This window comes from Seriola lalandi, unplaced genomic scaffold (assembly GCF_002814215.2).
Source record: "Seriola lalandi dorsalis isolate HSWRI2012SDOR001 ecotype SW California unplaced genomic scaffold, Sedor1 jcf7180002054293, whole genome shotgun sequence".
Taxonomy (NCBI): Eukaryota; Metazoa; Chordata; class Actinopteri; order Carangiformes; family Carangidae; genus Seriola; species Seriola lalandi.
In genome coordinates this window covers 647,882-672,769 of record NW_019524846.1, presented here as the reverse complement: position 1 = coordinate 672,769, position 24,888 = coordinate 647,882, and the positions used below count along the sequence as shown (strand labels likewise).

Here is a 24,888-nt window from a genome sequence, read left to right as displayed (position 1 = left end):
ACTTCTAACCTGGAGGAGCAATCTCTTCTCTGTTGTTCTTCTCCTCCTTTTTCTTGTGAACTTGTTTTTTCATGGAGTTTTTTTGCATCCAAATTGAGCATCTGAGGATGGAGCCTGTTGAGTGTTATGCAGAAGAAGAGAAGAAGAAAACCTTGAGATCACAGAAAACCTGCATGATAAACTGGAAGTGTGGAGTTTGAAAGAAGTGGGATTATAAGAGGCATAAAAGATCTAATGAAAGATGCTGTTCAGTTGCATTATGGGACATGTAGGAACCAGTGCTTGGAGATTTACCCAAATAATAGGGACTAATTAAAAAAATAATATTTCAGCCTCTACTCTGATTTCACTGAAATTCTGCATTCTGATTTTTACTTAAAATAAAAATCGCTAAAATATTATCAGCAAAATATAGTTATGTATCAAAAGCAAAAATACTCATTATGGAAAATGACCCCTTTCAAACAGTGTTTGATCATTATTACTAATGCATCAGTGCATAAACAGTGATTTAATGTTCTAATGAACAGTTTAATTTATAACAATGAATCACATTTTATACACTTTCTTTTATACATGCATTTTTAAAAAATATATTTTTATTTTATTTTGTGGGTAAAAATTAAATATGCAAAGTAACTTGTAACTACAGCTGTCAGATAATTGTAAAAAAAAAAATTAAAAAAAGAAGCCTTTAATAAAATAAACAAATAAATAAACAAAAATAGGCTACAGCTACTTTTCATTAGTGGAGTATGGTTTATAAAATGTACCATAAGTGACCTAATGGTGATGTAATGTTGGCGGCTGTAAAATGAGAGGACTTCCTTTCAGTGATGATTTGATGTTTTTTTCTTCTTGGAAAGATTTGTAATTTAGCTCAGCAGCATTTTAAGAAATTGGTTCAGATTAACTTCACATGGTGACAGTTTATAGGCAAAATATGGTGGCTGTTAGCAAAACAAACCCACGGAGAAAACCCCCCTCTGTCAAAGCCAGCGGTATGGGAGAAAGAGGACTGAGAAGGAGAGGACAATCAAAGGCTGTTATTTTAATCTGCCCAGCCTCGGAGATTAGCCCACCACATTGTTTTAATTGTTTTAACGGGAGGGAATGAAACGCTCGCTTATAGGGGGATCCTTGGCATAAATCTCTCAAGTTCAATAGTTTCAAAAACTTGAGCCCCTTGCAACCCCCCTCTCTTCCCTCATCCCACCTAATCCCGGCTAATACCTTTCTTTCTATTGGCTAATGGCTGAGGGGAGCCTGGGTAAATGCTTCTTAAATAGTCGTGGGTGAGAATGGTTTCGGAGAATCAGATCCGCGTCACGACAAAGAGCGCTGCTGTGCGAGGATATAAGGCCCGAACTAGGACTAGGACATACTGGACTACGACTCCCCGGGTCCATCGCTGTGCGTAAAAACGCATCTGGAACTCACGCTTCTGCTCAGGGTCCGGAACTCAGGTAAACAGTGAGGAATACACCGAGTGAGGGGGCAATCCTGCTGTGTTGATTGTATAGTGGATTTAAGTGAAATCAGATTTTTTGAGTTTTAAGATTTGAGCTGTGAGATGCAAAATAGTTGTAAAAATGGGTGCAAGGTGTGAAGACTCTTAAATCAAACCTTCATAAGAGCAAATATATTGCCTTTAAAAGAAAAACGTAATATTTTTAATCCATCTTCCCCAACATAGTCTTTAGCCATTCATACGGAAATTTTCTTTAACTTATAAAACGAGACTTCACAGTCTGAACAGTGACTAATAAATTAGACATTAAAGGAAAGGGGACAATAACAAAAAATAGTTTTTGGGAGTGTTCAGACCTAATGTTGGTTCCTCTAATAGTATTTGTTTTTCAATTGATCACATTAACAAATATCTTCATTCATTCTTTAGTAGGCTATTTGCTGCCTTGTCCCCCAATGAAATGAGCTGTTAACAAGTGTATTTAAAGTTTTAGACATACATGTAGAGACTTTGCCGGAGGTTTGAGGGTGGGGGGGGGAGGGACTTAAATATCTCCTTCAGTATATTCTAATGATATTCATATTAAAAATACACCTTTCGGGGCAGTTGAATAAATCTTTCTGTTCCCTTAGATTCACGATGAACTCTTTGAATTTCTGCGGGCCGTCCAGCGGTGGTGTTTATCCCCTCCACGGTGTCAACTCCATGCTGTTCGACCTGCACCACCAGATGGCGGAGCAGTACCACGTCTACTCTGCAGCAGGCCCCACGGTGCACACCCTCTCTGTGGCTGAGAGGCTGGCAGGTGGGTCATCAGGGTCCTGAACAGACCCCAAAGTGACAATGCGGGAATCTGTGGAGGACCAAGAGTGTCATAGAAATAGATGTTCATTTCATTAATTGATATCTAATTGGACAAATAAAAACAGAAGAATAAATAGACCAAAATGACTAAGTATTTCATCAACTGATGTTTTAATGTGCAATAAAAAGAGTTCTTGAATTCTAAAAACAATTTACAAATGAAACATAAATTAATCAATTAATAGTTCAAATTAATTGTGGATTTTTAAAAAAGAGTAAAAATACATTCATCAATTCCTACATAAATAATGAAAAATCAATATCAATTTGAAAATGTCATTTCAAAAGAGAAATAATTTACTGAATTTACAAACTGAATTAACAACACCGGTTTTAATCAGGCATTTGAATGAACAACTCCCTTTCCCTTTTGCATTCCTATTTTCCTGCCTCGTTTTCCTTTCATTTTAGCTTTTCCATTTACTTCATCATTTAGCGTTGCCTTTTTGCCTCTCTACTTAGACTTCCCTTCACATTTTGGGCCACACACCGGTAAAAAGGGGAAAAACCAAATGCTTTATAACTATTTCCATCACACATGTGGCCCTCCATACACCACTGCCTCCCTGCAACACAGAAAAACAAAAGAGAAATGTAAATGAGAATAACAAATTACTCAGGTTACTCCTCGTCAACTGAAGACAGATTTTCTGTTGACTCAGTTTTGATGAATTTGTGGGTTTTTTGGGCTCTCCTTCCCACCAGAGCTGATTCTGGAGGCTCGCTACGGGAACCAGCAGAAACAGCGCCGCAGCCGCACAGCATTCACAGTGACACAGCTGCAGGCGCTGGAGAAAGCCTTCCAACAGACACAGTACCCAGATGTCGGCATGAGAGAAAGGCTGGCTGTTTGCATCAACCTGCCTGAGGCTCGCATTCAGGTGAGAGAAACCTCCATCCAGCAGCTGACTGTAAACCTGAAACCAATAATGCATGATGACAAGTGTTCATTAATGGTGAACAAAACCCTGCTGCATTTACCTTTTCATATTAATATTAATTCATGTAACTTTAATGAGATGAGAGGGGAACGTGAGCAATATGTCTCGTAAGAGAAATACTTTTTATTTTCAGCAATAATACAGTACAAATCTTTTACTAACTCACATAGATGTTATTGTTGACAATCTTGTTATTTTCCGCTGCCTTATAATGTTATGTTTATTGATTTTATTTTGTTTTTATGCCATTTTAGTTCATTTTTACATCCAGATTACCTCCCGATTTTTAAATAAAAAACCTTTAAAAGACTTTAATTCAGTTTTGTAAAGTTCAGTTTCTTTTAAACTGCCTCAAATAAATAGACTTACCTCAGCAGTTTACTCTCTCTCCTCCAGGTGTGGTTCAAGAACAGGAGGGCAAAGTTTCGTAAAGGTCAGAAGGTCTCCCCGCTCTCCAGAGACAACGGTCTGGAGGAGACACCACATTGCAGGAAGGTGGGACAGGAGGAAGTCAGGACTGAAGACAAACAGGACGTCATCACATCATGCATCGACAGCAACATCCCTCCTCCTCCTCCTCCTCATCCTCATGTGGATAAAATTAGGGATGTTTGCCCTCCCCTCGCCCCTTCAGACTCTGGTATCTCACGGTGCCCCCTCCGGCTACACTCTCCTCCACTTTTCCCTGTCATGACAGGGGAGTGCTACAGCCACACACCTCACCAGCCTGTTGTAGGAGTGCTGTCCACTGAGCTCGCCCTCCCCCCATTGTTCTGGCCCATCATACAGCAGCACAGCTCCACCCTGGGGGTTCCTCCATCATCAGTTGCTAAAAACTGTAGCCTCTCCCTTCAGACTGCTTGTTCCAGTAAAGCTGTGCCTCGCCCTCACCTGGGGCTGTAACTGATGTGGACTTATACACCTGACACTTAGAGGCAGAAGTTTCCCATTCTCCTGAAGAAATCCTGTGTGGGAGAAGACAGGACAACAAGGTAGAGAGGCACCTACTGCCTTGTTCCTGTAAATATGACTATAGACATAACATAACACACATAACATTAATTTTTATCTAGCGAGTTTTATTGAATGCCTGTCTAAACTTTGGACTTTAGACGCGAGATGTACAGTGAGTAACACTGGTCTAAAAGGACATAAAGCTGTACAGTCACTTTCTGAGGTTCTTTTTAGTAGACAAAGTCTAATTTGGGTCTGCTTTAAATAACATCTACAGGATGGCTTTAGTTTCACAGTGGTATGAGTTTGTTTGAAAGAGGCTGATGTTTATTCCGTCATGTTTTGGTTCCAGACAAGAAGCAGTGTGTACACTCCATTTAAAGATATTGTTGTCTCTTCCAGCATTATTTAGCAGGCTACAATGCCAAGTAGCTACATGGTAAAAACGATGGTAAGCATTTGAGAAAACCCCTTATTGTAACAAAGCACTGCAACATAGAAATGTGAAATAAAATTATATATTGCTGAATCCTCTGTTGTTGTTTTGTTCTCTTGGATTTTGTGAAGCTCACTGCCAGTAGGATGGGTTTCACTTTCTTAAAATGTACTTTGTGACGCATTTACAAGACTGCAAGAATAAGATTATGTACAGTATTTGTACTCATTAAGAAAACGATGTAAGCTGTTTGATTTAACGCTGAGTGATGATTCAGTATCATCATGTATGGAGAATGGAATTGTATTGCAATTATATGATCATAAGATGTTATCACTTCAGTCAGTTTGATTACTTAATGTGTGATTTTGTATATATTTACCACACTATAATATACTGTATATCAACATTAGAAAAATAGCAACATTATGACATTTTTTTCATAGCACCCCATATTGCAAATTTTACATGACTTTTAGTGTTTTGTGGTACAGCAGAAAACAAACACTTGACAGTAGAAACAAAAGAGGTCTGGACTTTTCCCAAAATGTTTGAATCCTCTCGGCAGCAGATGATAGGAACAAGCTTTTAGATCTTATTAGACAGAGGACAAATATTATAAGGTCTATGCAGTCTCATATGGATTTTCGTCCTTTAAAACAGGGGTATATTTTTTCAGCTCCTGAGTCAGAGATCTCCCTCTTACGTTATTAGTCTGAGATTTGTATAAAATAATGGCAGCAACTAATGATCATATTCATTATTGATTAGTCCGTCAATTTAGTGATTTACCAATTCATCATTTAGTTTATAACTAGCCTAACTGTGAGAATGCCCATGAAAAGCGAACACACTCACATTACTTGTTCAGTCTGAATTAAGGTAGTTCAGTGAGGTAGTTCAACATTACAGAATGTCACGGAAAAAAAAAAATCCATATTTGGGATCATACCTGCGGCAAAAATCCCCTATTTCATGTTTAATTATCAAACCAAAGAACAGAGTTGTGTTGCACCCATTCACCGGACTGTAGATGTGTCAATGTCTTCACACTACCTTAGTTTCACTAGTATGAAAAGTGCAACTTTGTCAAACAAATCGATCAGTCTGGAGCAGGAACTCAGTGAGCTACGCAGGTTTGATGTTTTGCTTAATTCGCCAAACCAGTTGCGTCAGTTTTTTCAGCGTAGCGCAGTGACGCTGTGTCCTGGTATCGGGAGGCTTAAAGAGACAACAGCGAAATCATAGCAACTTGGGGACAAGAGAAACGGAATGAGAAAGATACCCACGAACATAAAACCATGTCTTGGACTGCGTTTCGATAGCTAACGTTTACAGGTAACACACTTTGCTTTGGCGACAGAAATTCAGTCGACAGCTGTTGTTTTTTAAAAGACACCGTCTCGCCGTATATTAACGTTCTCACTAGTGTTTCGTGTGCTAGCGTGCTAAGTGGCTAGCTACCGAGCTAAGCGGTAAGAGATCCCCGGCTGCTGTTGCTGAGCAGTCGGTTGGTTAGGATTAAGGAGTTGCCCCGCAGTGCTCAGGTTAATGAATATAACTGGAATCTGAGCAAAAACGACACTTTCAGGTGAAACAAATAACTATTTTATTATAACGTTACACTAGTAGATAGCATTAGTAACAACGTCGCTAGGGACGTTGTTATTAAGCATTTACTAACTAACCAGCTAGCATAGGGAATGTCAATCAATGAATATTTCATACTCTGTCCTGCTTCGACTTGTTCAATTTGCATTAACGGTAGTTTACTAACAGTTAGCTGGCTTGTGTCGTTAACAGACTGGTTAACGTTGCATCAGTTTTATATCAGACGTTGGGCCGAGAGGAACGGTGTGTTTGGTAGGTGCTAGCCAGGTTAGCTGTGTGACTTGTCGACTAAGCTAAAACGTGAAGGTAAACCTGTACTTTAGATTGCTTTTCCGAAATTGCTGCATGTATATAACACAAGAAAATCGCTTAACTGATACGAATTGGCTACGATTGAACCGTATCAAGAGGACTTGAGCTTGCTAACTAACGCCAGGATAGCCTGAGAATATTTGGCCTTGTCCGCCGAACCAGCTAGTCTAACGTTACCGTTAGGTTGTCTGATCACAGTTATTGACGGGGTTTGCTTGTACGATTTTGTTTTCCATTCCTCGTCTCGTATCAGAAAACAAAATTGGTGCAAACATAGGGAGAAAGCAGGTACTTATGATCACCCGAAACTGTCGCTAAATGACAGCTGCCAGCCACTACTCGGTAGCCAGTTAGCTATTAGCGATCATTAACATAAGCTTAAAAAGGCAGGTATTTTTGCACCACATGCGATTAAATTTGGCAATATGGTCACGGTACTACTGTTGAATGTCAACCAGAAGCTTTTTGTTTGTAGCTGGATTCATATTTGAACGTTGGGAATCGTCTTGCGTCGTGTCAGTGCAAGCTAGCTGTACAGACGACAATTTTAGCAAGCTGTCGTTAAAGCCACTGTCTGCCTCAGAATTGAGCTTTTACGAGATATCATTCATAATAATTTTATCCCTGTTTTTGTCAAGGCAAATTCAGTACTTGGAATATATAGCTACTCAGTATGTTTTTAATATCGTGGTAGCTATACCAAACAGCTGATGCGAAAAACAATACACAACTTCCTGAAATGAGACAGTTTAGATATATGACCAACATTGCCAAAAAAGTTACCTGAGACAAAAACTTATTTTGATCTTTGTTGGTTTTTGGGTACAGCGGGGTTCAAAAGTCTGAGACCATATTTCAATTCTCTGGAAAGGGAAAGTAGTCTCAGACTTTTGGACCCCACTGTACATGCTTTCTCATATTCAAATATGGTCATACTTGTATTTTTAATGCATTATATACCATATATTTTTTTCTTGGCTCATCTTGAGAAAGGGATTTATTGGCATAGTGTACTGACATTTCAGTTGTTGTTATGATCATTAGCATCATACAGGCTGTAATAGCATTTACCCACCTTGTCTTTACTTCTAATCTTGTGACCAAGAGGGCTAGACAAGACTGTGTAATGATTGACTGCATACCTGGCTTATAAATGTGCTCTTCAGTAGGCCTCAGTTGCAACTGTAATTTTAATATAGCTTTGTCTCCCCAAGGAAATGTCATCTCTTTCATTGTTTGCAGAATAAACATGTGTAGAACACATTAAAGTCACAGTGACATTATTTTTGAATGGTTTTAATAAATATGTAACATAAAATAATGCACACATTATCGGTTTACCTATGTCTGATAATGCTGTATTTTAGTCATGTGAAGGCGATAGTAGTTTCTTAGTCTGTCAGATACAGCTGAGCTAGCTGTAGACTAGACTGTATCCAAATCCTTTCAATAACATGTTTCCCAATGATGCAAATGTTGTGATGAGATGAGGCATTACAGCAGTCATTGATCCATGTAAGTGCCTTTCCATAGGAAAGAGTAGCTGCCCATTGGTAGTGCCTGCATTACCTGCTCTCTTCAGAACCACCAACATCTTAGATCATGGACATGGGGGAGTTGGGAAAGCTGTTCTGGACAGAGATGTCTGCCTGTAATTGTTTTCAAAAAGCTTCACAGAGATGGTGGAATTTCACTGCCAATGAAAATTGAAATTATGGTTGGTGTTGTTTGTGTCTGACATTGCTTCAATGTCATAATAATAATAATAATAATCATAATAGTGTAGTTTGCTATCTTGTCACTTTTTCCCGGTCCATTTTTGCACACATCTGTACAAAAGTGAAGAAATACTTTCTATTGTATTTGTTTCTGATCCTGGCCTATGCAGATCCTTTTTCACTGTTCTTTTTATCTGAGGATCTGCACACCTGCAAAAGCTGTTGTAGAATGAGCTTGAAACTTTTCTCAATGTTTCACAACATTAGATACATTAGTCTTTTATGCTAAATTACAACTTTGTGATCTACAAAATCTCTGTAAGGCACTCTTTTTTGAGCTTTCAAAAATAGGTTTAATTGTAAAAGAGATCTTTTCTCTTATGTCTGAGGTCCACTGTGGAATATTTCTGCTCATATTGATTACTTTATTGAATTTGCCTTGCACCGGTCTGGAGCAAGATCTCATTTCAGCTGTAGTAAGGAATGGCCACAGTAGACATAATTTGATCTGCAAGTAAAAGGTTTAAGTTTTTTTGTTTTTTTTTCCCTGAATGATGCATATGTAGTATTTGACAGTGCATTTCATTGCAAGTATATAACGGGGTAGCCACTGGAGAAGGAATCTCATTTGCAATTAGTAAACATGATGCATATAACAAGTGTTTAAAATATAATAATAATAATAATAATAATAATAATAATAATAATAACAATAATAATAATAATAATAATAATTTAAATAGTTTTTTAAATCTTCAAACAAGCCACAAGATATTATAAACTTAAAAACGTTAAAAGTGAGGTTAGTGTACAAGCTTTAGTATGACATTTGATCCACACTCTACATGCCATACATGAATGAAAATCAGCATCACAACCTAAGGTTTGATTTCTGTCTGTTTTTTACTCTTTGCAGATATCCAGTACATCAGTCCCATCTGTTAGCTGTCGCTGTTTCCTCCAAACTCTGGGTTGCCTCGTCTGTTGTGGCCCTGCAACATGGAGTCTGTCCACTGTGTCACTGAAGGCTGACCAGAAGGAATGAGGCACTCCAGGAGATGTTCCCAAGTGGCCTTGTGGATGCAGTAGCTGGGTTTCGGAGTACTTTTTTATGACTAGTATTGTATGTGTGTCTGTGGGCACATCCTAGCACAACCTGCCTATTCCTCAGGCAGGGACATGCTACTCTGAGACTGAAGCTGGAGAAACACACAAGAAAGGAGCCCCTCTGGTAAACAAGGAACACGAAGAGAAAAGGGAAGCACTCAGCAAAAGAGCTGTCTGATTGACACACGGGGCACTTCAGCTGTAGTTTCAATTTATTTAACTATCTTGTGAACCATTGCACATTTTAGCAGCAACACCTTTCCTCTGTCCTGTGAGATTTGTCTCCCTCCCCCTCCGTAAAGCATCCTCTGTCGTTGTCATTGGAATTTCTATGGTTTGCATGGCTGGAGAATAACCGTGGAGAGGCCAGGGTATCACAAGCTTATGGATTTTGACAAGAGAGGGGGCAAGGGAGAGACAGAGGAAGGGAAAAAGATGTCTAAGACAGCAGGCAGCAGGACTGGACATGGGGGCAGGAGTTCTGGGACCAATTCTGGAGTTCTTATGGTTGGCCCAAACTTCCGTGTGGGTAAAAAAATTGGCTGCGGGAACTTTGGAGAGCTGCGGCTGGGAAAAAATCTCTATACTAATGAATATGTGGCCATCAAACTGGTAAGTGCAACCTTGAAGTTTGTTTATGATCTCAAAAATTCATGTATGTATGAATCCTATGTACCTTTTGTTTATTAATGATGCCGTTCAGCAGTTAAAGTTATGTTAAATGTTTATTTTTAATGTGCAGCAGACTCTACTAGTGCAGTAGACCTGAGAGTGACAGACACAGGAAATAAATTGGAACTGTCCAACGCCCTCTTCCACAGCTTGGTGACATTGACTGTTAATGTGTCAACCATGCTCTATTTGTGTTTGTCAAAGACATGAAGAAGAGAAAGCTCAGATTAGACTGGATACCTTAAGTTGTATCTTGATTGGTGTTTTTTTTCATACAGGCATTTATTTTCTTCTTACAGCATTTAAAAGTAAGGGTCAACTAAAAGTAAACCATCTTTTTCCAACAGTAATATAAATATGAATGTTGCACCATTGGTCAGTCGAATGCCTTATGACTTAGTTATGAACTTAGACCACTGGTCAGCCGGCCGGACGAGTGTTGGAGTTTCAACATTGATCATTGCTTTTTCAAAGTGATTTGGCACGAACAAACAGTGTTGACAACTTAATGACTTTTTTGCTACATTAACCAATTTTTCAGCTCCCTGCAGCTTTTTTTCTGAAAAGCAACTAGCGACAAATCTTTCTGGTTCTTACTTTTTGGACAAACCTTAGCTACTTTCTGTAGAAGAAAGCACCAGTATTGCCCCGTAAGCACAAGGCTGGGCTTTCCTTCTGCAGGCACACCTCTTTATGCTGACTGCATGGCAGCTGACGTGAAGGAGCTTTTAACTTTCTCTTTAAGTGATCATTTTACAAGTAAATATAGCCGAAAATCAAAGCACAGCCGTTGTCTTCAACTTAATGTGAATGGTGAATTTGTCAGAAGATGTCGAGGTTATAAAATCTATAAAATCAAAGACTTTTGACAGTGCAGAGCAGTAGTTAGGAAAGGGCTTTTAAGTGTCAACAATTCAGTCACTATTTCATAGTTGGGCCATTGTCTGACATCGGGAACAGAAAAACATGTAAATGAGAACAGCTTTATTGGGAATTTGGTGGTGCGAAAATACTCTATATGTGAGAACAGAGAGTAGGAGAGAAGCAAACAGATAAATGGCTGAAACTGGCTGACACTAGGCAGAATGCAAATACAACGTGGTCAAGTGGTCACAGTCAGTAGAGATGATGTCAAATCATGTGGAAGCTCTTCCTTTTAATAAGTTCACACCAGACCTTATGAGCAATCAATAATTTACTGTGTGTTTTTGATTTGTGTCAGCATGAATGTTTTTTTTTCCAGAGCCACTGGTTTAGTAGCACTTAGACTGTGAAAAACCACATGAAATGTCAAGGTCTGTTTGTTTACTGATTGTTAGATTCTAGGGCAGCCAGTGACTGCTCAACCATTTCCTCTGCACATAAACCTCAGATCTTTTTCTTTGCTATAAATGTGTTGCCACTTGTAGCGCTTTGATCACTTGAAGGTAAGACAGATGATAATATTTTCTTGTCTGACTGCCTCAATGCAAGCAAGGCCTAACCCAGACTCCAGTTAAGTAGTCATACAAAAACTGATGGGAGCTAGGCGTCACCTCCACCACAGCTACACTGGTCTGTGTATGATTATCCTTACATTTGTATCTCACAGGGAGGTCATTATCTCTGAACGGGCACCCACTGAAGGCCTTGCGAACCACATAGAAGGCAGAGGTTCGCAAACAGCTGTAATTGCAGTTCTCCTCTCCTCTAAAATCTTTAGTTGTGCTTGCTGCCCCCCCCCGCCTGTGAACCCTCCCATCTCCATGGTGTCCAGCTATATCTGGATCTGGCATTAGGGCCATAACACTGCTCCATAGATTTCGTGGCTCACTGGACCCAATATTTATCTGAATGTATAATGGTGAGAGGAGGAAGTGTGCTAATGGTGTAAACAAGCATGATAAGGCCTGGGTAATAGTGGGGCATGATTGTGAGGAATCGGGTTTATTTAGGATTTCATTATGAGGACTAATTTCTGATAGCGATTCATGTTTTCTTGTCAGTTGTATTTTTGGAGCTGCAATGATTGCTTCCTTTAATATTCACAATAATTATCTCTTTTAGGCCTAGATTTTCAAAATGAAACAAAAAAATCTGACTCTTGTTACAGTAGTTTTTGACTTGTATACTGGTGTTGCTGGGCCTGACATGGAGAGGGCTTCTCCCTTGTTGGTTCTCGGGCTAACCCAGACCCTAGCACAGTTGTCTGTCCACATGTTTCTGTCTGTCCCTGGTCTCACAGCTCCCTGGGGTAACCCAGTGAATGTCACTGCCTGTCCAGTAGAGCGTCTGTCTTGTCAGAGGCTGTTACTGAGCTCCTGCTTATTGACTAAAACAACAACCCTGTTATCTACAACCACCTGCTAACACATGCTGGACATGAGTGCCTCCTCCATTGTCTGTCAGTCATTTCAATGGTAACTGTACACTTGTAGATTTGTCAAACCTAATATAATTGTTGGTATTGTGAGGTGCAGGAAAAATGCCATTGCTAGTTTGCTTTTACATATTACATATGTTGTACAGTTTCATAGAATTCCCTTTTAAATGAATAAGACAAAATAAGACATTTTCTGTGAAATAAAGTAGTATATTAGGGCTGCAACTAATGATGATGTTGATATAGTACACAATTCATTAAAAATTATCAAATTAATAATTTAATAACAAAACTAGTCCATAAAAGTTAGAAAATAGTGAAAAATGCCCATCACAGTTTCAGAGAATCCAAGATGAAGCTGGAACCAAAGAAGAAAACTAAAGACTTAGATTGGATTAGACTTGGATTACGAAAAGTTTTCAGTGGTCCAACTTCCCAGTTCACAAACTAATTATTTCAGCTGTAATATACACTATTGAGCTGCAAATATTATTTGATTAATCAGTTGAAAAAAAAACAACAACTGGTATCTATATTCTTAATTAATTGATTGTTTCATCTAAATTACAAAATCTTGTTGCTTCCAGGCTCTCAGATGTGAAGGTGGGTTTGGACTGTTGGTTGTCCAAAACAAGCATTTAGAGGTTGTAACTTTGGGATAGAGGAAATTGCTCTTTTTTCTAAAATGTATAGACTAAATGATTAATCAATTAATCTACAAAATACTCAGCAGCTTAATTAGTAATAAAAACAACTGTTAGTTTCAGCCCTTATAGATTACACTCCTTCCAACACTCCCCCAGTCATTAAGTCAAGTAGGACAAACATAAATTCTTAACCGACCAACTGTTGGTCTCAGTGAAACTCTAAGTGAGTATGTCAATTATTACTTTGTGACTTGTTGAATAAAGGTTGTTGATCTACCAGGAAACCAATAAGGCTGTGGTAATGTTATATTCAACTTTGTGGAACTGGAAGTGTAAGTTGTTATCTGATTGGTTGAAACTAGTTTAATTTCTTATTTTTTTGTAATGAATTGAAAATGTTTAGCTCCAGATTATTGTACACAGTGATTACTAAGTGTTGAGCTGATACATTATGTGCCAAGTGTCTTGTGTACCAACTTGCCGAGTTGAGCATTTGGGTGGTGCCTGCCTGAACCTGGGACAAAGGTGAATGCCGGTGTCACCCTGCTTCACCACGTGATAGCAGAGATGGATGTATGGCAAGCCAGTGCACTAGATCCTCTGTGAGTGGATCTGGAACTGCTGTGAATGTTGCTGCAAAAAGCAAGAGAGAACGGGTAACTGCAGAGAGCTGAAAGGTCGTCTTTGTTAGCAGGCCTTGTCGACACACAGTGGTTCAGTCTTTGGTTCAGCTGGGTGCTTTCTCACACTGACAAACGCCTGTGTGATGGAGGCAGGACCGTATAGCCAATGCTGTAAGTACACTGCAGGCTTAACTCCCAAGGGGAGATCCCAACGCCTTAAAGAAACAGCAGCATTTAATTTCTGTTTGCTGTCGAGGCTCACTGTACAAACTAGCAACCTCATTTAAAGGGTAAAGGAACACCACCATCTCTGTCAATACACTCTCTAGCATGGTGACATAACTGTCCACTGAGAAAATGACCATTTAATCCTCTTTTCTTTTTTTTCTTTTTTTTGCACATTACTGTTATACTATTTTTATTTAACACACTTGTTATCTTGCATAGTGCTCTCTCTCTTTCTTGTACTATCTTCAGGAGTTTGTCTTATCAAGGTCATTGGCCCCCTCTTAACCCCGTCATTGTTTTTGCCTTGGTTTAAAGACACATGCACACACCGATTATCCATCCATTTTCACTGACATTTCTACCAGTCCCCTCTGTTAAAGTTAGTTTGAAACTTTACAGTTTGTATTTCATTATAGCCCATTTTCATGTAGTCAGTCATTCATTGACAGATAAGAGGTGTCTGAGACATACCACCTGCAAAGCTGGTATTATCAGTAATAAGTTATAAATCAGTTGGAGGCTCCTCTTTGTTGTGATGACTTTGACTTTGACAAGTTGCCGTAATATTTTCCCAACATGGGAGGAGAATAATAAGTGAATGTTATGGTGCTGAGACTTACTGTACAACATGGTGCCTACCTATTGCTCAGGGAGAAGGGGCTGAAATTGGAGTGACCATCTAGGTAACACAGTAAACACAGAGACTTACTGTTCATGGTGTGCCACCTATGCACATTCAGAGCAGTGTTTTACCCTATGTATGTTGACAGTGTTTATTCAAAGCAAGGATATATTCTAGACTTGAAAGAGATTTCCTTTTGCCACCCTAAAATATAATGGTAGTCCTGGCTTCTTATTTTTAGCCTGCAACCTTGATTCCTCCGACTGAAATGACAGGCGGACTTTATCAGCCAAAGCTAATTAGGTTTAATTCCATTAGTTGGCCAAACTACAAAATTTAAGTCTTGATTGTTGTGTGACTGGTAAATGTGCTCAGCTGATGCCTCTACCATTTACACTTGAGCAAATATGTTTGCAATGATATACAAACACCACTCTTTCACAAAAAAAAAAAGACACAGTGGGTTGCTGGGGAAATGATCTAGCTAGCTAACAGCTAGCTAAGTTTGTAGTGTAGTGAATAACAGGTTGGAAAAAAAATGTGTAATATGAGACGTGCCGCTTGTATTGACAAACCCGCAAAGAATGATCTCCCGACTCTGCAGTTTCCCTCAGCTCTTTGGATTATATAGTGTCTTTTAGCTCATTGTTTTAAAGTGCATGAATTTAATTATTTGTTCGCTCTCACCGCTCTCATCAGCATTGTTTCCAGCAAAAAATCTCTGATCTTGCTTACTACTTAGCCCAGAGCATCACACTGACAAATTTACCATTTAGGAGGTGAACAAAGTGGGGTACAGATTTGTTTCTCAGGAGTTGGTAAAGACTTAAACAGAGTTACAAAGGAGCGTGAATATTGGGCTTAATGTTTGTCAGGTTGCCACTCCACTCCAAATGAATGCTAATATTGCTCCATGTCTGCTGGATAGGCATATTTACTAACATGTTAGCCATAACACCTTTTTAAGGCAATATGTAAAACATGCTTGTGGTATTAGCTTGTTGTGTAGTTCTGCTCCCAAGTAGAAAAATCATAAATTGGGCTTTAAGTAGTTCATATACTGTATGTTGCGTCCGAAAACTATATGGTATGTAATTGTACTGTATTTATGGGAAAGAGTGGATTGCCTCGGGCAGACTTTTGTTTCCTCTGCCTGAGTCACTGATGCAGAGGCATAAGAGTAAGGCAGTTAATATGAGTAAAGCCACTCACAGTGCTGGTCAGTTATGATTCTCAGAAGGAAATCTGAGGTGTTGTATCCAACTCTCTTCTGTGCCTCCCACTGAAGCTTGATAAGCAGCTCCTGTTGCAGCAGCTTACACCAGCTTGCCATGAGGCAGTTGTCGAAGAACTGTGAACACACAAAAGCTCTATCAGCATGTTTGGCTGGAATTAAAGTGACATTTTTACGATTTAAGTTCTTCCCTACCCTGCTCAGGCTCTCCAGAGAGCATACTGGGCAGGCTGAATGAATAAATCCTTGGATGTCAACAGCATGTAAAATCCTACCTTCAGTCAACTAGCTAATCCCCAAATGAATCAGTAGCCAGCACCAACACAGTGTGTTCACACAGACACACATTGTTGTTTTGAGGATGATATAGTAGCAGTCATACAACCTGCATTGGAGAGTCTTAATGTCGGTGACCTCACAGTAGCAACAAAAACAGTGTCGGTGTTTTATGTAGAAACCTATGAGTGTAAATTGTAACTGCACAAAAAATAGGTTAAAATATGGTGTAGGGTGTGTGCCTGTAGAGAAGTCCATGCTGTGTAATTGTACCTTCTAACTGTACATCCTGGGACATGGCAAAGCACTACGTTTTTTTTTTTAAGGAGTTATGCTCACATGTAATGACATGTAATGTTTAGCATGTTAGCTTTAGCGATAGTTAACTAGTTTGTCACATTTTCTCTTTTTCTGATTATAGTCACTGCCATGAATTTACACTGCACTATTCTGTTTTAACCTTCTTTTTAGCATCATAATTGAGGTGGTAAACTAGAGCCAAAGAACCAAACCAGAATCAGATGATGGTAATTTAAAAAGAGCTGAAGCCAAATTGACCTCAGGTCTATTTTGAGAGTTTGCTTTGCAAGACAAAATGGCGAGATTTGAGGTTAGATTTAAAGCAGCTTCATACCATGTAAGAAATTTAAAATCTGTTGGTGCATTGCCTGGGTTTGTCAGGATATGTAGTGCAGAACAGAAAGAATAAGACAGTGACATGTTCTTCTTTTTTTGTTGACTTCATGGAAATAATTTGCTGTCTAAGTCTTTTGTGACTGTACTATGCTGTTACTCCCAGCTATGTCAGGACCCAACAGAACAATTTATATTGGGTACAGGCTCAAAGTTAAACAAATCATGGACTACACAATACAATACATTATACTTACGCCACGCCTCACTCCTCTGTTAAATGACAAAGGAGACTTGCCTCTTGGGTTCATGTCAGTGGGACTTCCCATGACTGTGTTGATAACTGGCAACATTGTGTTGCTGTGTTTGCCGTCCTCTGACTGTCGCAGCTGAGTTCAGCACATTTTAAAGAGCCAGTCCAACTTTCACAGAAATTTGAAACCTGTTAATTTCACTGGTGTCTGTAAGATGGCTGCTATAGTGTTATTGTAATGTTGTTGTGGAAATAAATTGTGGGGAAAAAAACATTGAAAGCTGATGCATTACATTATAGTGGAAATGGTATTGACCAAGGAAGTTGATTGGTGAATACATATTTCTACTATAAACATCAGATAACATCAAAATATGAAGAAGTACAGTTTTTATTCACAGTCATTTTTAGAAATACACTCCAAAGCCTGATAATTATACCATACATTGTATTCTTACTGCTGTGGAAGCCATCTTGAGTGCTGACAATGAGATGACATAATGCACCACTAATTGTCCCGTTGCTATCTCTCCATTCATTTAGTTATGCCACACCTCTCCCGCAGCCTTTCACAGGTAGAAAAAAAATTAAACACAATAAAAATTAATCACCTGGCCTGAATCATGACGATAATTCTGAATTAGCATATTAAGTGAACCTAGGTCAATGGTCATAATTACCCCACTCCACTCATGTACAAAAATTGCTGCAGAAGATACAATTGATTTCTTATTTTGGCTGATTCAAGCAGTGACTGATTATCACACTGGGTTTTGGAGGCAGCTGATGGCTCCATCTGGGTATGTTAAATCTGAGCTGAAACTGGAGAAGTGCTGGACACAGACCAGCTGTTGCTCTCTGACTCCACTCACTCCTTAACACCACCTCCCAACCATAGACACCTCTCATCATAAAGACTGCTTGAATAGAGAAACACACTACAGTCTTCTCCATTTGTGTCAGTCTTACAGTTAGCATCATTAATACCTCTGTGAAGGCTGCCAAGTAGAGAATCACTATGTTGACATTTGAGTTGTTTTGTCTAAGATGAGATGAGTCACATAGCCAGTTACATTTTGTGAAATGGTTTACTGGGAGTCAGGCAAAGGTCAGGGTCTATTCTGGTCCTTATGCATAATGCCGGGTCTGTTCCCCTGGATATGGCACACATAGGCATACATATGCGCATGCTGAATGTCACACTGGCTTTAAATAAACAACACAGATGTTTATTTACAGTGGGGTCCAAAATTCTGCGACCACTTTCCCATTCAAGTGAATGGGAAAGTGTTCCCAGCTCTGTCATATCAGCTGTCTGTTTTACTGCACCATGTTGTTTTAAAATGCCGGATCTTGTTCATCAGGTAAGAGGGCAGTCTCTTGTATTTCATCGATACATGGCATCATGTGTAACACCTCACAACTGAACGTGTGAAGTCAGTCATTTTTTAATATTGACATATTGCGAATTTACCAAGGATAACATTAAAAAGAATAAGATGATTATTAATGCGCTCCTTGATACAAATAGTGGTTCTGTCAATACCTGGTTCAAAAATATTAAGTTGATGAGCTTATGGAGCTTCTTTCCTCTCAAATGATTGTTGTTTGAGTACAAACACTGTATCCTGAGAGCATTTTAACAAGACAATAAGAAATTTTAGCCTGCTATCAAGTTATTTATGGTATTAAAGTTATTAGTGATGTCTGATATGAGCTTCCATTGCTGACATTTGTCATTTTAGCTACTTAATAATGATAATTCCCATCAGAGCTTGGTGAATCTGTACATTTGCTTGCCAACGTCATTGTCTGAACTGATCCATCATCAAAATGTGGTTTATTTATATTCCCACCAATCAACAAATTGTTTTATCTGTAGATGAATGTAGTTGAAATCGGCAGACCTCCCAAATAGAAGTGAAAACTGCATCAAAATAAATGTTTCTCAAGTTATAAGATGAATAATTACGATTGCAGTAATCAACAGAATAAGTGTAATTATTGACATGAACATAAATACTGGACATTATATTTTAAGTGGTGTGCTTGCATAGGAAAAAAGGGCTTGACAATTTTTTCATAGCTTTGTTTCCAGCAATATCACTTATTATTGAAATTTCTGTGTTTTGTTTTTTTCATTTTGAATTTGTAATGCAAGTTTTGACCACACAACACAAAGTATTTAGGCTGAGACTGTGGTTTACTGTTGCTGCATGTCTGTTTTTTGCCAGCCTTTTAAGTTCTTCTGATTACATCTATCATTTATAGTTTTCTTTTTTCCTCTTCATGTCATTACTCCATCCAGTCACTGAGGTCAGTTCTGATCTTTCTCAGCTGTGTTGGAGATCAGATTTAGCCCAGATGACATCATATGCAGAGTTGGTTAATCCCAGGAAGAGGACTTTATGTGGTGCTGATGGCTTGCTCCATCCCCACAAGTGTACGGAGGCTACCACAGGTTAAAATACAGAAACCACCACCTAATCTGCGATGACATAATCACATATTTGTACAAGCTTCAAGTGTTTTACTCTAAGAGAGATCCTTGAAATGGCATGTAACATTTCCTCTCACACCCATCCCCAGTGTCAGGATTTGATCTCACTAGGGCAATATTTGCTGGTAGCACTATTAGCAACAGATCTGTAAGCTTTTTAGCTGTGAGCAGCAGCTAGTATAAGTAAGTTATCACTATTTCTGTGCCCCTCTTGTGAAATTGTTGTTGTAATTTGATTGAGAAGCCAGCCGATAATGGTGGCTGTAAAACTGGTCATATCTGATTGGCCTTTGTGCTGTGGAAAAGGCTGGCTCATCATTTTTGATCATGATGTTTCTTGTTTACAGACACAAACAATGTGAATATTGGATAAGATGCAACAAACCACACTTTCGGCAGCATTTAGGATGAGTTTCTAAGTTTAATACTGATTTGAGTAGCAGTTGAAAACTACAGTATCAAACACTTGACAAAACCTCTGAGAAGTTTAAATTACAAAGTGTACAGACTTCATGGCAAACAAAAATTGGACGCACAGACACAGTGCACAATGCAACCCAAAACTATAAATATGGAGGCATGCAAAATAAAATAACAGGTCTTAAAACAACAAAGTGTTTGTTACACATCTCAGTATACAAGCACAAAGAACACTAATTAGAGGCACAGCATTTTGCTGTCATTTGACAAGTACAATATGAAATATGAAAATTTTGATTTTATGTCAGGTCGCGGCCTTTTCAACACACAAATGGTAACATTTACAGCTGCGATGATTTTTACCTATTAATCTATTAGTTGATTTGAAAGAAAAATAATCTGCAGCTAATTTGATAATCAATTAATAATTTCAATCATTATTAAAAAAAGTGCAAAAGGCCAAATATTCTGTTGCTCTAGACTCTCAAATGAGAGTATTAGCTGATTTTCTTTGTCAAACGGAGTGTCCTTTGGTTTTTGGTTTGGCTTTGTTAGACTGTTGGACTCTGGGAAGCTGCTATTATTGCAACGCAATACATCACAATACGCATATTGGGTATATCATTGTATTGGTTGTTTCTTCTAGTACTTGTAGCTAATGTCATGGCAGTATCTGATAAAGGTTCATTGAAGTCCCTAAACTGAATAAGCAAGAGAATCTGCATCATTCCACCATAATACAGCAGCTGTAAGTTTTGTTGGAGAATGTCATTGTGGTTTTGAAAATAAGTTCTCACAGTGCTGGAATTTCAACTTTCCTACATTCAAAACATTTCTTGTTCTGGCTCTCATGCAGAGATCCACCTTACAAGGACAGTTTGGTTTCAGATACATTGAATCAAGATTCGCAGAAACGCAAGACGGCCGCAGTGTGGAACAGCTGAGGTGGAGAGGTTACTGTAGCAGCAGGTCAGACAGGGAAGGGCCCTTCTGGCCTGTGGGTCAGCTGTCCTGGACAAAGGCCAGCACACTTGGCTAAAAGCTGCTCTCTGCATGACACCACATAGGGTGACCACAACTTCTCCTGCAATTGAGTTAAGTATTACAAACAAGTTGACATTATCTGTGAATCATAAGGTTATCGAAAGCCCTTTTTTATGGTCAGGTAAAGATAGGAATCTAGAAAAAGCTGTTTTGCTTCTGTTTTGTACAGAAAATGTTACAGTGCTGTCTTCATTGAAAACATTTTTTTTTTCTTGGTCTTGAGACAAAAGAGAGTGAGATAAAGGGTATAGCCAACTACAATTTATAAGTATAGTTTTAGGAAAAATAAAACCTAAATACCATTCCCTTGTAGCATACTGCTTCTGCGGGGGCGGCCCTGCTATGTCAGGGGAGGGCTCTAATTCTGAGCACGCCGAGCCAGAGAGCAGATCAAAAAATATCTACGTGCAGGAGCTGAGAAAAATCCTTGTCATATGCAAAGATGTTACATCAGACATTTGCAGCTTGGCCCTGGTCATTCACACAGCCATAGCTTAGCCCATCTGCTGGGAATAGAGTTGACTCTTAAGTACGTAAAGCTGCCATAAGCCTCTGTTTCCTATTGTAAGCTGTTTTAAAGGGTCCTGCGGGTTGGTGCCATCTGCTTTAACTCATTATTTATATATTTTATATTTTCTTTCCCTCTCCTTTCTGCCATGGCCTGAGTCGTGTGAGACGTGCTTGTTGTCCAGGTTCATGTAGGAGGTGGATGATGCTACATCAGTTCCCCACTCCGCCTCTCAGACCAGTCACATGTCTTCCTCCCACTGGCTTCTACTCCTCTATATTGCCTCCTCTCTTCCACTCTCAATTTCTCCCTCCTCGTATGTACAGTAGCTTCTTACTTCTCTGGCAGTCTTTCGTGTTGGCATCATGTGGGAGCGTGATACTGAAATTATTTTTTCCGTAGATTTTAGAAAAACATGTTTGCACTGTGTATGTGAGATCATCATAGTTTTTTGTAGGAATATTTTGAAGTCACTTTAGTTCTCTTTTTTTCCACACTGGTTTCCTTTGGGAACAGGACATGTATCTGCTCTCTCATTGTTTTGTAGAAAAGCATGTATAAAAATGCATGCATATATGTAAATAGTCTAAAACGCTTATATACACTTAATTGATACATCTTTTAGGGATGTAATGTAAATGAAGCTTGGTAGTACTAAATTAACAGTAGATTAACACATAGCAAATGAATGGAGTATTACAGAATATGTGTGAATAATGAATATGTGGTGGCCAGACTCATGCAATCATGCAGTCAGAATATAGCAGCTGGTTATATAAAACTAAACACCACTGACCAGTTGGATAAAAAAAGAGATGCTGAGACTTTCTGAGGTCTTTCTTTATTGGACCAATAATTTTGATTAATCAGTCCGCTGTTATTGTCTTGTAGAAGGCAGGCAGAGAGAAAATTGTCTGAAGATAGTCTGAGAAACTTTTTTTTTTTCTTTTTGAATTAGGACCACTGATTAAAATCAGGAGCTATACTACATTCATGAAGTATTCACACCCCCAAAACAAAATTGTTCCCTCATCAATCTACAATCAATGCCCAATAATGACAAAGTGAAATCAGAATTTTAGACATTTTTACAATTTTTTTTAAAAGGAAAAAAGTGAAGTATTCGGCCCCTTTCCTATGACACTTGAAATTTTACTCAGGAGCCTCCCGTTTCTCTTGATCATCTTTGTGATGTTTCTACACCTTGATTGGAGTCCACCTGTGGTAAAGTCAAGTGATTAAGCATGATTTGGAAAGGCACACACCTGTCTAAGAGCTGGCTGCCAGGTCTGGAGGAAACCAGATATGGTGCTTATACTTGGTTGCCTATCTGGAAGTTTCTCCCATCTCTGCACAGGAGCTCGAGATCTTGCTTAAATTTGCAGAAACTCATTTGTTGTGCCTCATTACAAGGTATTGAGTGTAGATTGATGTGAGAAAGAATGATTATTTTAGGGTAAGGCTACAATATAACAATAATTGGAAATAATTGAGGGGTCTGAATACTTAATACTAAATACTAAAATACTAAAAGTTATTGTATTGAACTGAGAACGGTCATCAAAAGGATAGAAAGTCCCTCCCTGTGTTGAACACGGCTCATACTTTGTGTGAGTGCACTCCTCCATACTAGCAGGGCACCAGAAGAGAAAATGATCCTGATAAAGGCCTAATGGAGTGAATGTGGGAGCTTAACAGCCTTTCGGCTTTCAGTTTATGTAATTTGAAATAGAAGTGCTTTGGAATTAGATGCACATGGGAGATAACTTTCAAGATTAAATCTCACTTAAAGCACCTCTTGAGAAGTTGCCCAGCTAAATAAAGTTTTAGGCATTTTCATATTTTTGTATGTAGAGTAGCAAGCTTATTACACAGAGGAACAGCTTCACTCTCCATGTATCTTTAATAAGCAGGGCTGAAATTAAACATTATTTTCAATACTGAGTTATCTGCTGATTATTTTCTACATTGTTCAGTTCATTGTTTTATCTTTGAAAGGTCAGGAAATAGTGAAAAAGTCTGTTTTGATTCACCACAGCCTTAAGATTATTTCTTTGAATATTAGTTTCTTGATTTTATTTTACTCTTTATTGTGGATGACAAGGAAAAACACACAAATTTGAGAAACTGGAACCAGTTAATCTTTGGTATTTCGAATTGAAATACGATTAACGATTATTCAGTTATTTACATAGTCAGTGATTAATCAACTAATTATTACAGCCCTGTGTGTTACTGTTTTACTTAAATGTAAACATCACTAACATTTACATTTTACTGATTTACTACAGAGGTAAAGCCTATGTTTGGCTGTTTCAATACATCTTTGGTCTAATGTAAAGCCAGTATTGGTTGGCAGTGTGTAAAAAGGGGACTGCATGCTGACATTGTGGAGAAGGGCTTTAGCGAAGGCTATGGCACAGCTATTGAAGATTAAGGAAAGGAATTAAGTTGGTTGTGTGTTTGTTCTCTCCTCTTCACGTTTGTCTATAATGCCCTTGTCATCATGAGAGTGGGGCTAATCAGATTACATTTTAGGTTGTAAAGCTGAAGCTAGCGATATAATGAACAATATGTCCTGGTGGGTTGATTATCAGCCATGTCATCACTAAAGCCTGCTGTTCACCAGCTGGAACTGCTCTTTATCCTCTCACATCCCCAAAGTCTGACCTAAGACTTAATTAAAGTTTGTATTAGGCATTAAAACAAGGAAAACATTGTACTGTAGGTATTTAAGTAAATTGCAGGCTGAAGCAATCATGGTGATGTGTATGCAAGGTTGTCACTCATAAACTACTTTCTTCCCTAAGGGTAAGACTCTTAACAGTCATTTGGGCACTTGTGGTGCAGTAATGAGTCTATAATTTCCCTTCAGTGTGTGAAAGCCACACAAGTATTAATATTTCAAAATTACTTCAAATTAGCTTTTTTTGTAACAAATACACTACATTATGTTTTTTTCATTTTCGTACGCCACGTTATGTTTACTTCATTAATTTTCCTGGCAGGGTTAACTGAGCCAAACGACCAATGTGTTATTGTAGATAAAGCAGTGTATCTGCAGGTTTTGAAAAGGCTTAAAAAACATCCATTTCAGTTTGCTCAAATAAAGGCCTTAGAAGATGTTAAAAAGTATTAAATTTAATTTACTGAGGTCTTGAATATTTTTTTCTATCCTGCGATTGGCAATAATGTTACTAATGAAATGTTTTTGTATGTGATTTTTTTTTTTTTTATTTATTTTTTAATCAAAACTTTGTCTGCATAAGGTTTCAGGCCTTATGCAAAATTTTACATTAAATTTTAAATTACATTTTTTTTTTATTGATTTATCCATCCATCTTCCTGTCCATTTTCTGCTGTTTTTATCTTGGTTCAGGTCGTGTTTAATAGTTAATTAATTATATTACTAGGAATTATTATTATATACGGTTAGGAAGTACTGATAATAA

The 24,888-nt window shown here is 38.4% G+C and overlaps 2 protein-coding genes and 1 long non-coding RNA gene across 6 annotated transcripts in view; 2 read left to right on the top strand and 1 right to left on the bottom strand.

Annotated features, from left to right (window-relative positions):
* Nucleotides 1-1,416: 1,416 nt before the first annotated feature.
* dmbx2 (diencephalon/mesencephalon homeobox 2) lies at nucleotides 1,417-4,269 on the top strand. Its single transcript, XM_023406012.2, has 4 exons — nucleotides 1,417-1,466; nucleotides 2,104-2,276; nucleotides 3,041-3,216; nucleotides 3,673-4,269. The coding sequence occupies exons 2-4, from the start codon at nucleotides 2,111-2,113 to the stop codon at nucleotides 4,177-4,179; spliced, it is 849 nt and encodes a 282-aa protein (XP_023261780.1). The 5' UTR covers nucleotides 1,417-1,466; nucleotides 2,104-2,110; the 3' UTR covers nucleotides 4,180-4,269.
* On the bottom strand, nucleotides 2,420-3,748 carry LOC147819137 (uncharacterized). The gene is made up of 2 exons (XR_015437235.1): nucleotides 3,646-3,748; nucleotides 2,420-3,252 (listed from the first exon to the last, which is right to left on the bottom strand). It is a non-coding gene; the product is annotated as an uncharacterized LOC147819137 (long non-coding RNA).
* Nucleotides 4,270-5,863: 1,594 nt separating the features above from the next.
* The window catches only part of LOC111654873 (casein kinase I), a 36,259-nt gene continuing 17,234 nt past the window's right edge, over nucleotides 5,864-24,888 (top strand). For 3 of the 4 annotated variants that reach the window (XM_023406038.2, XM_023406037.2, XM_023406033.2), the window contains exons 1-2: nucleotides 5,864-6,004; nucleotides 9,224-10,026. In XM_023406038.2, coding sequence (XP_023261806.1) covers nucleotides 9,799-10,026 — 228 coding nt within the window. In that variant the 5' untranslated portion in view covers nucleotides 5,864-6,004; nucleotides 9,224-9,798. Of the gene's footprint in view, nucleotides 6,005-6,060; nucleotides 6,258-9,223; nucleotides 10,027-24,888 lie in introns of those variants that run through there. The other variant, XM_087173929.1, reaches the window with a different exon arrangement.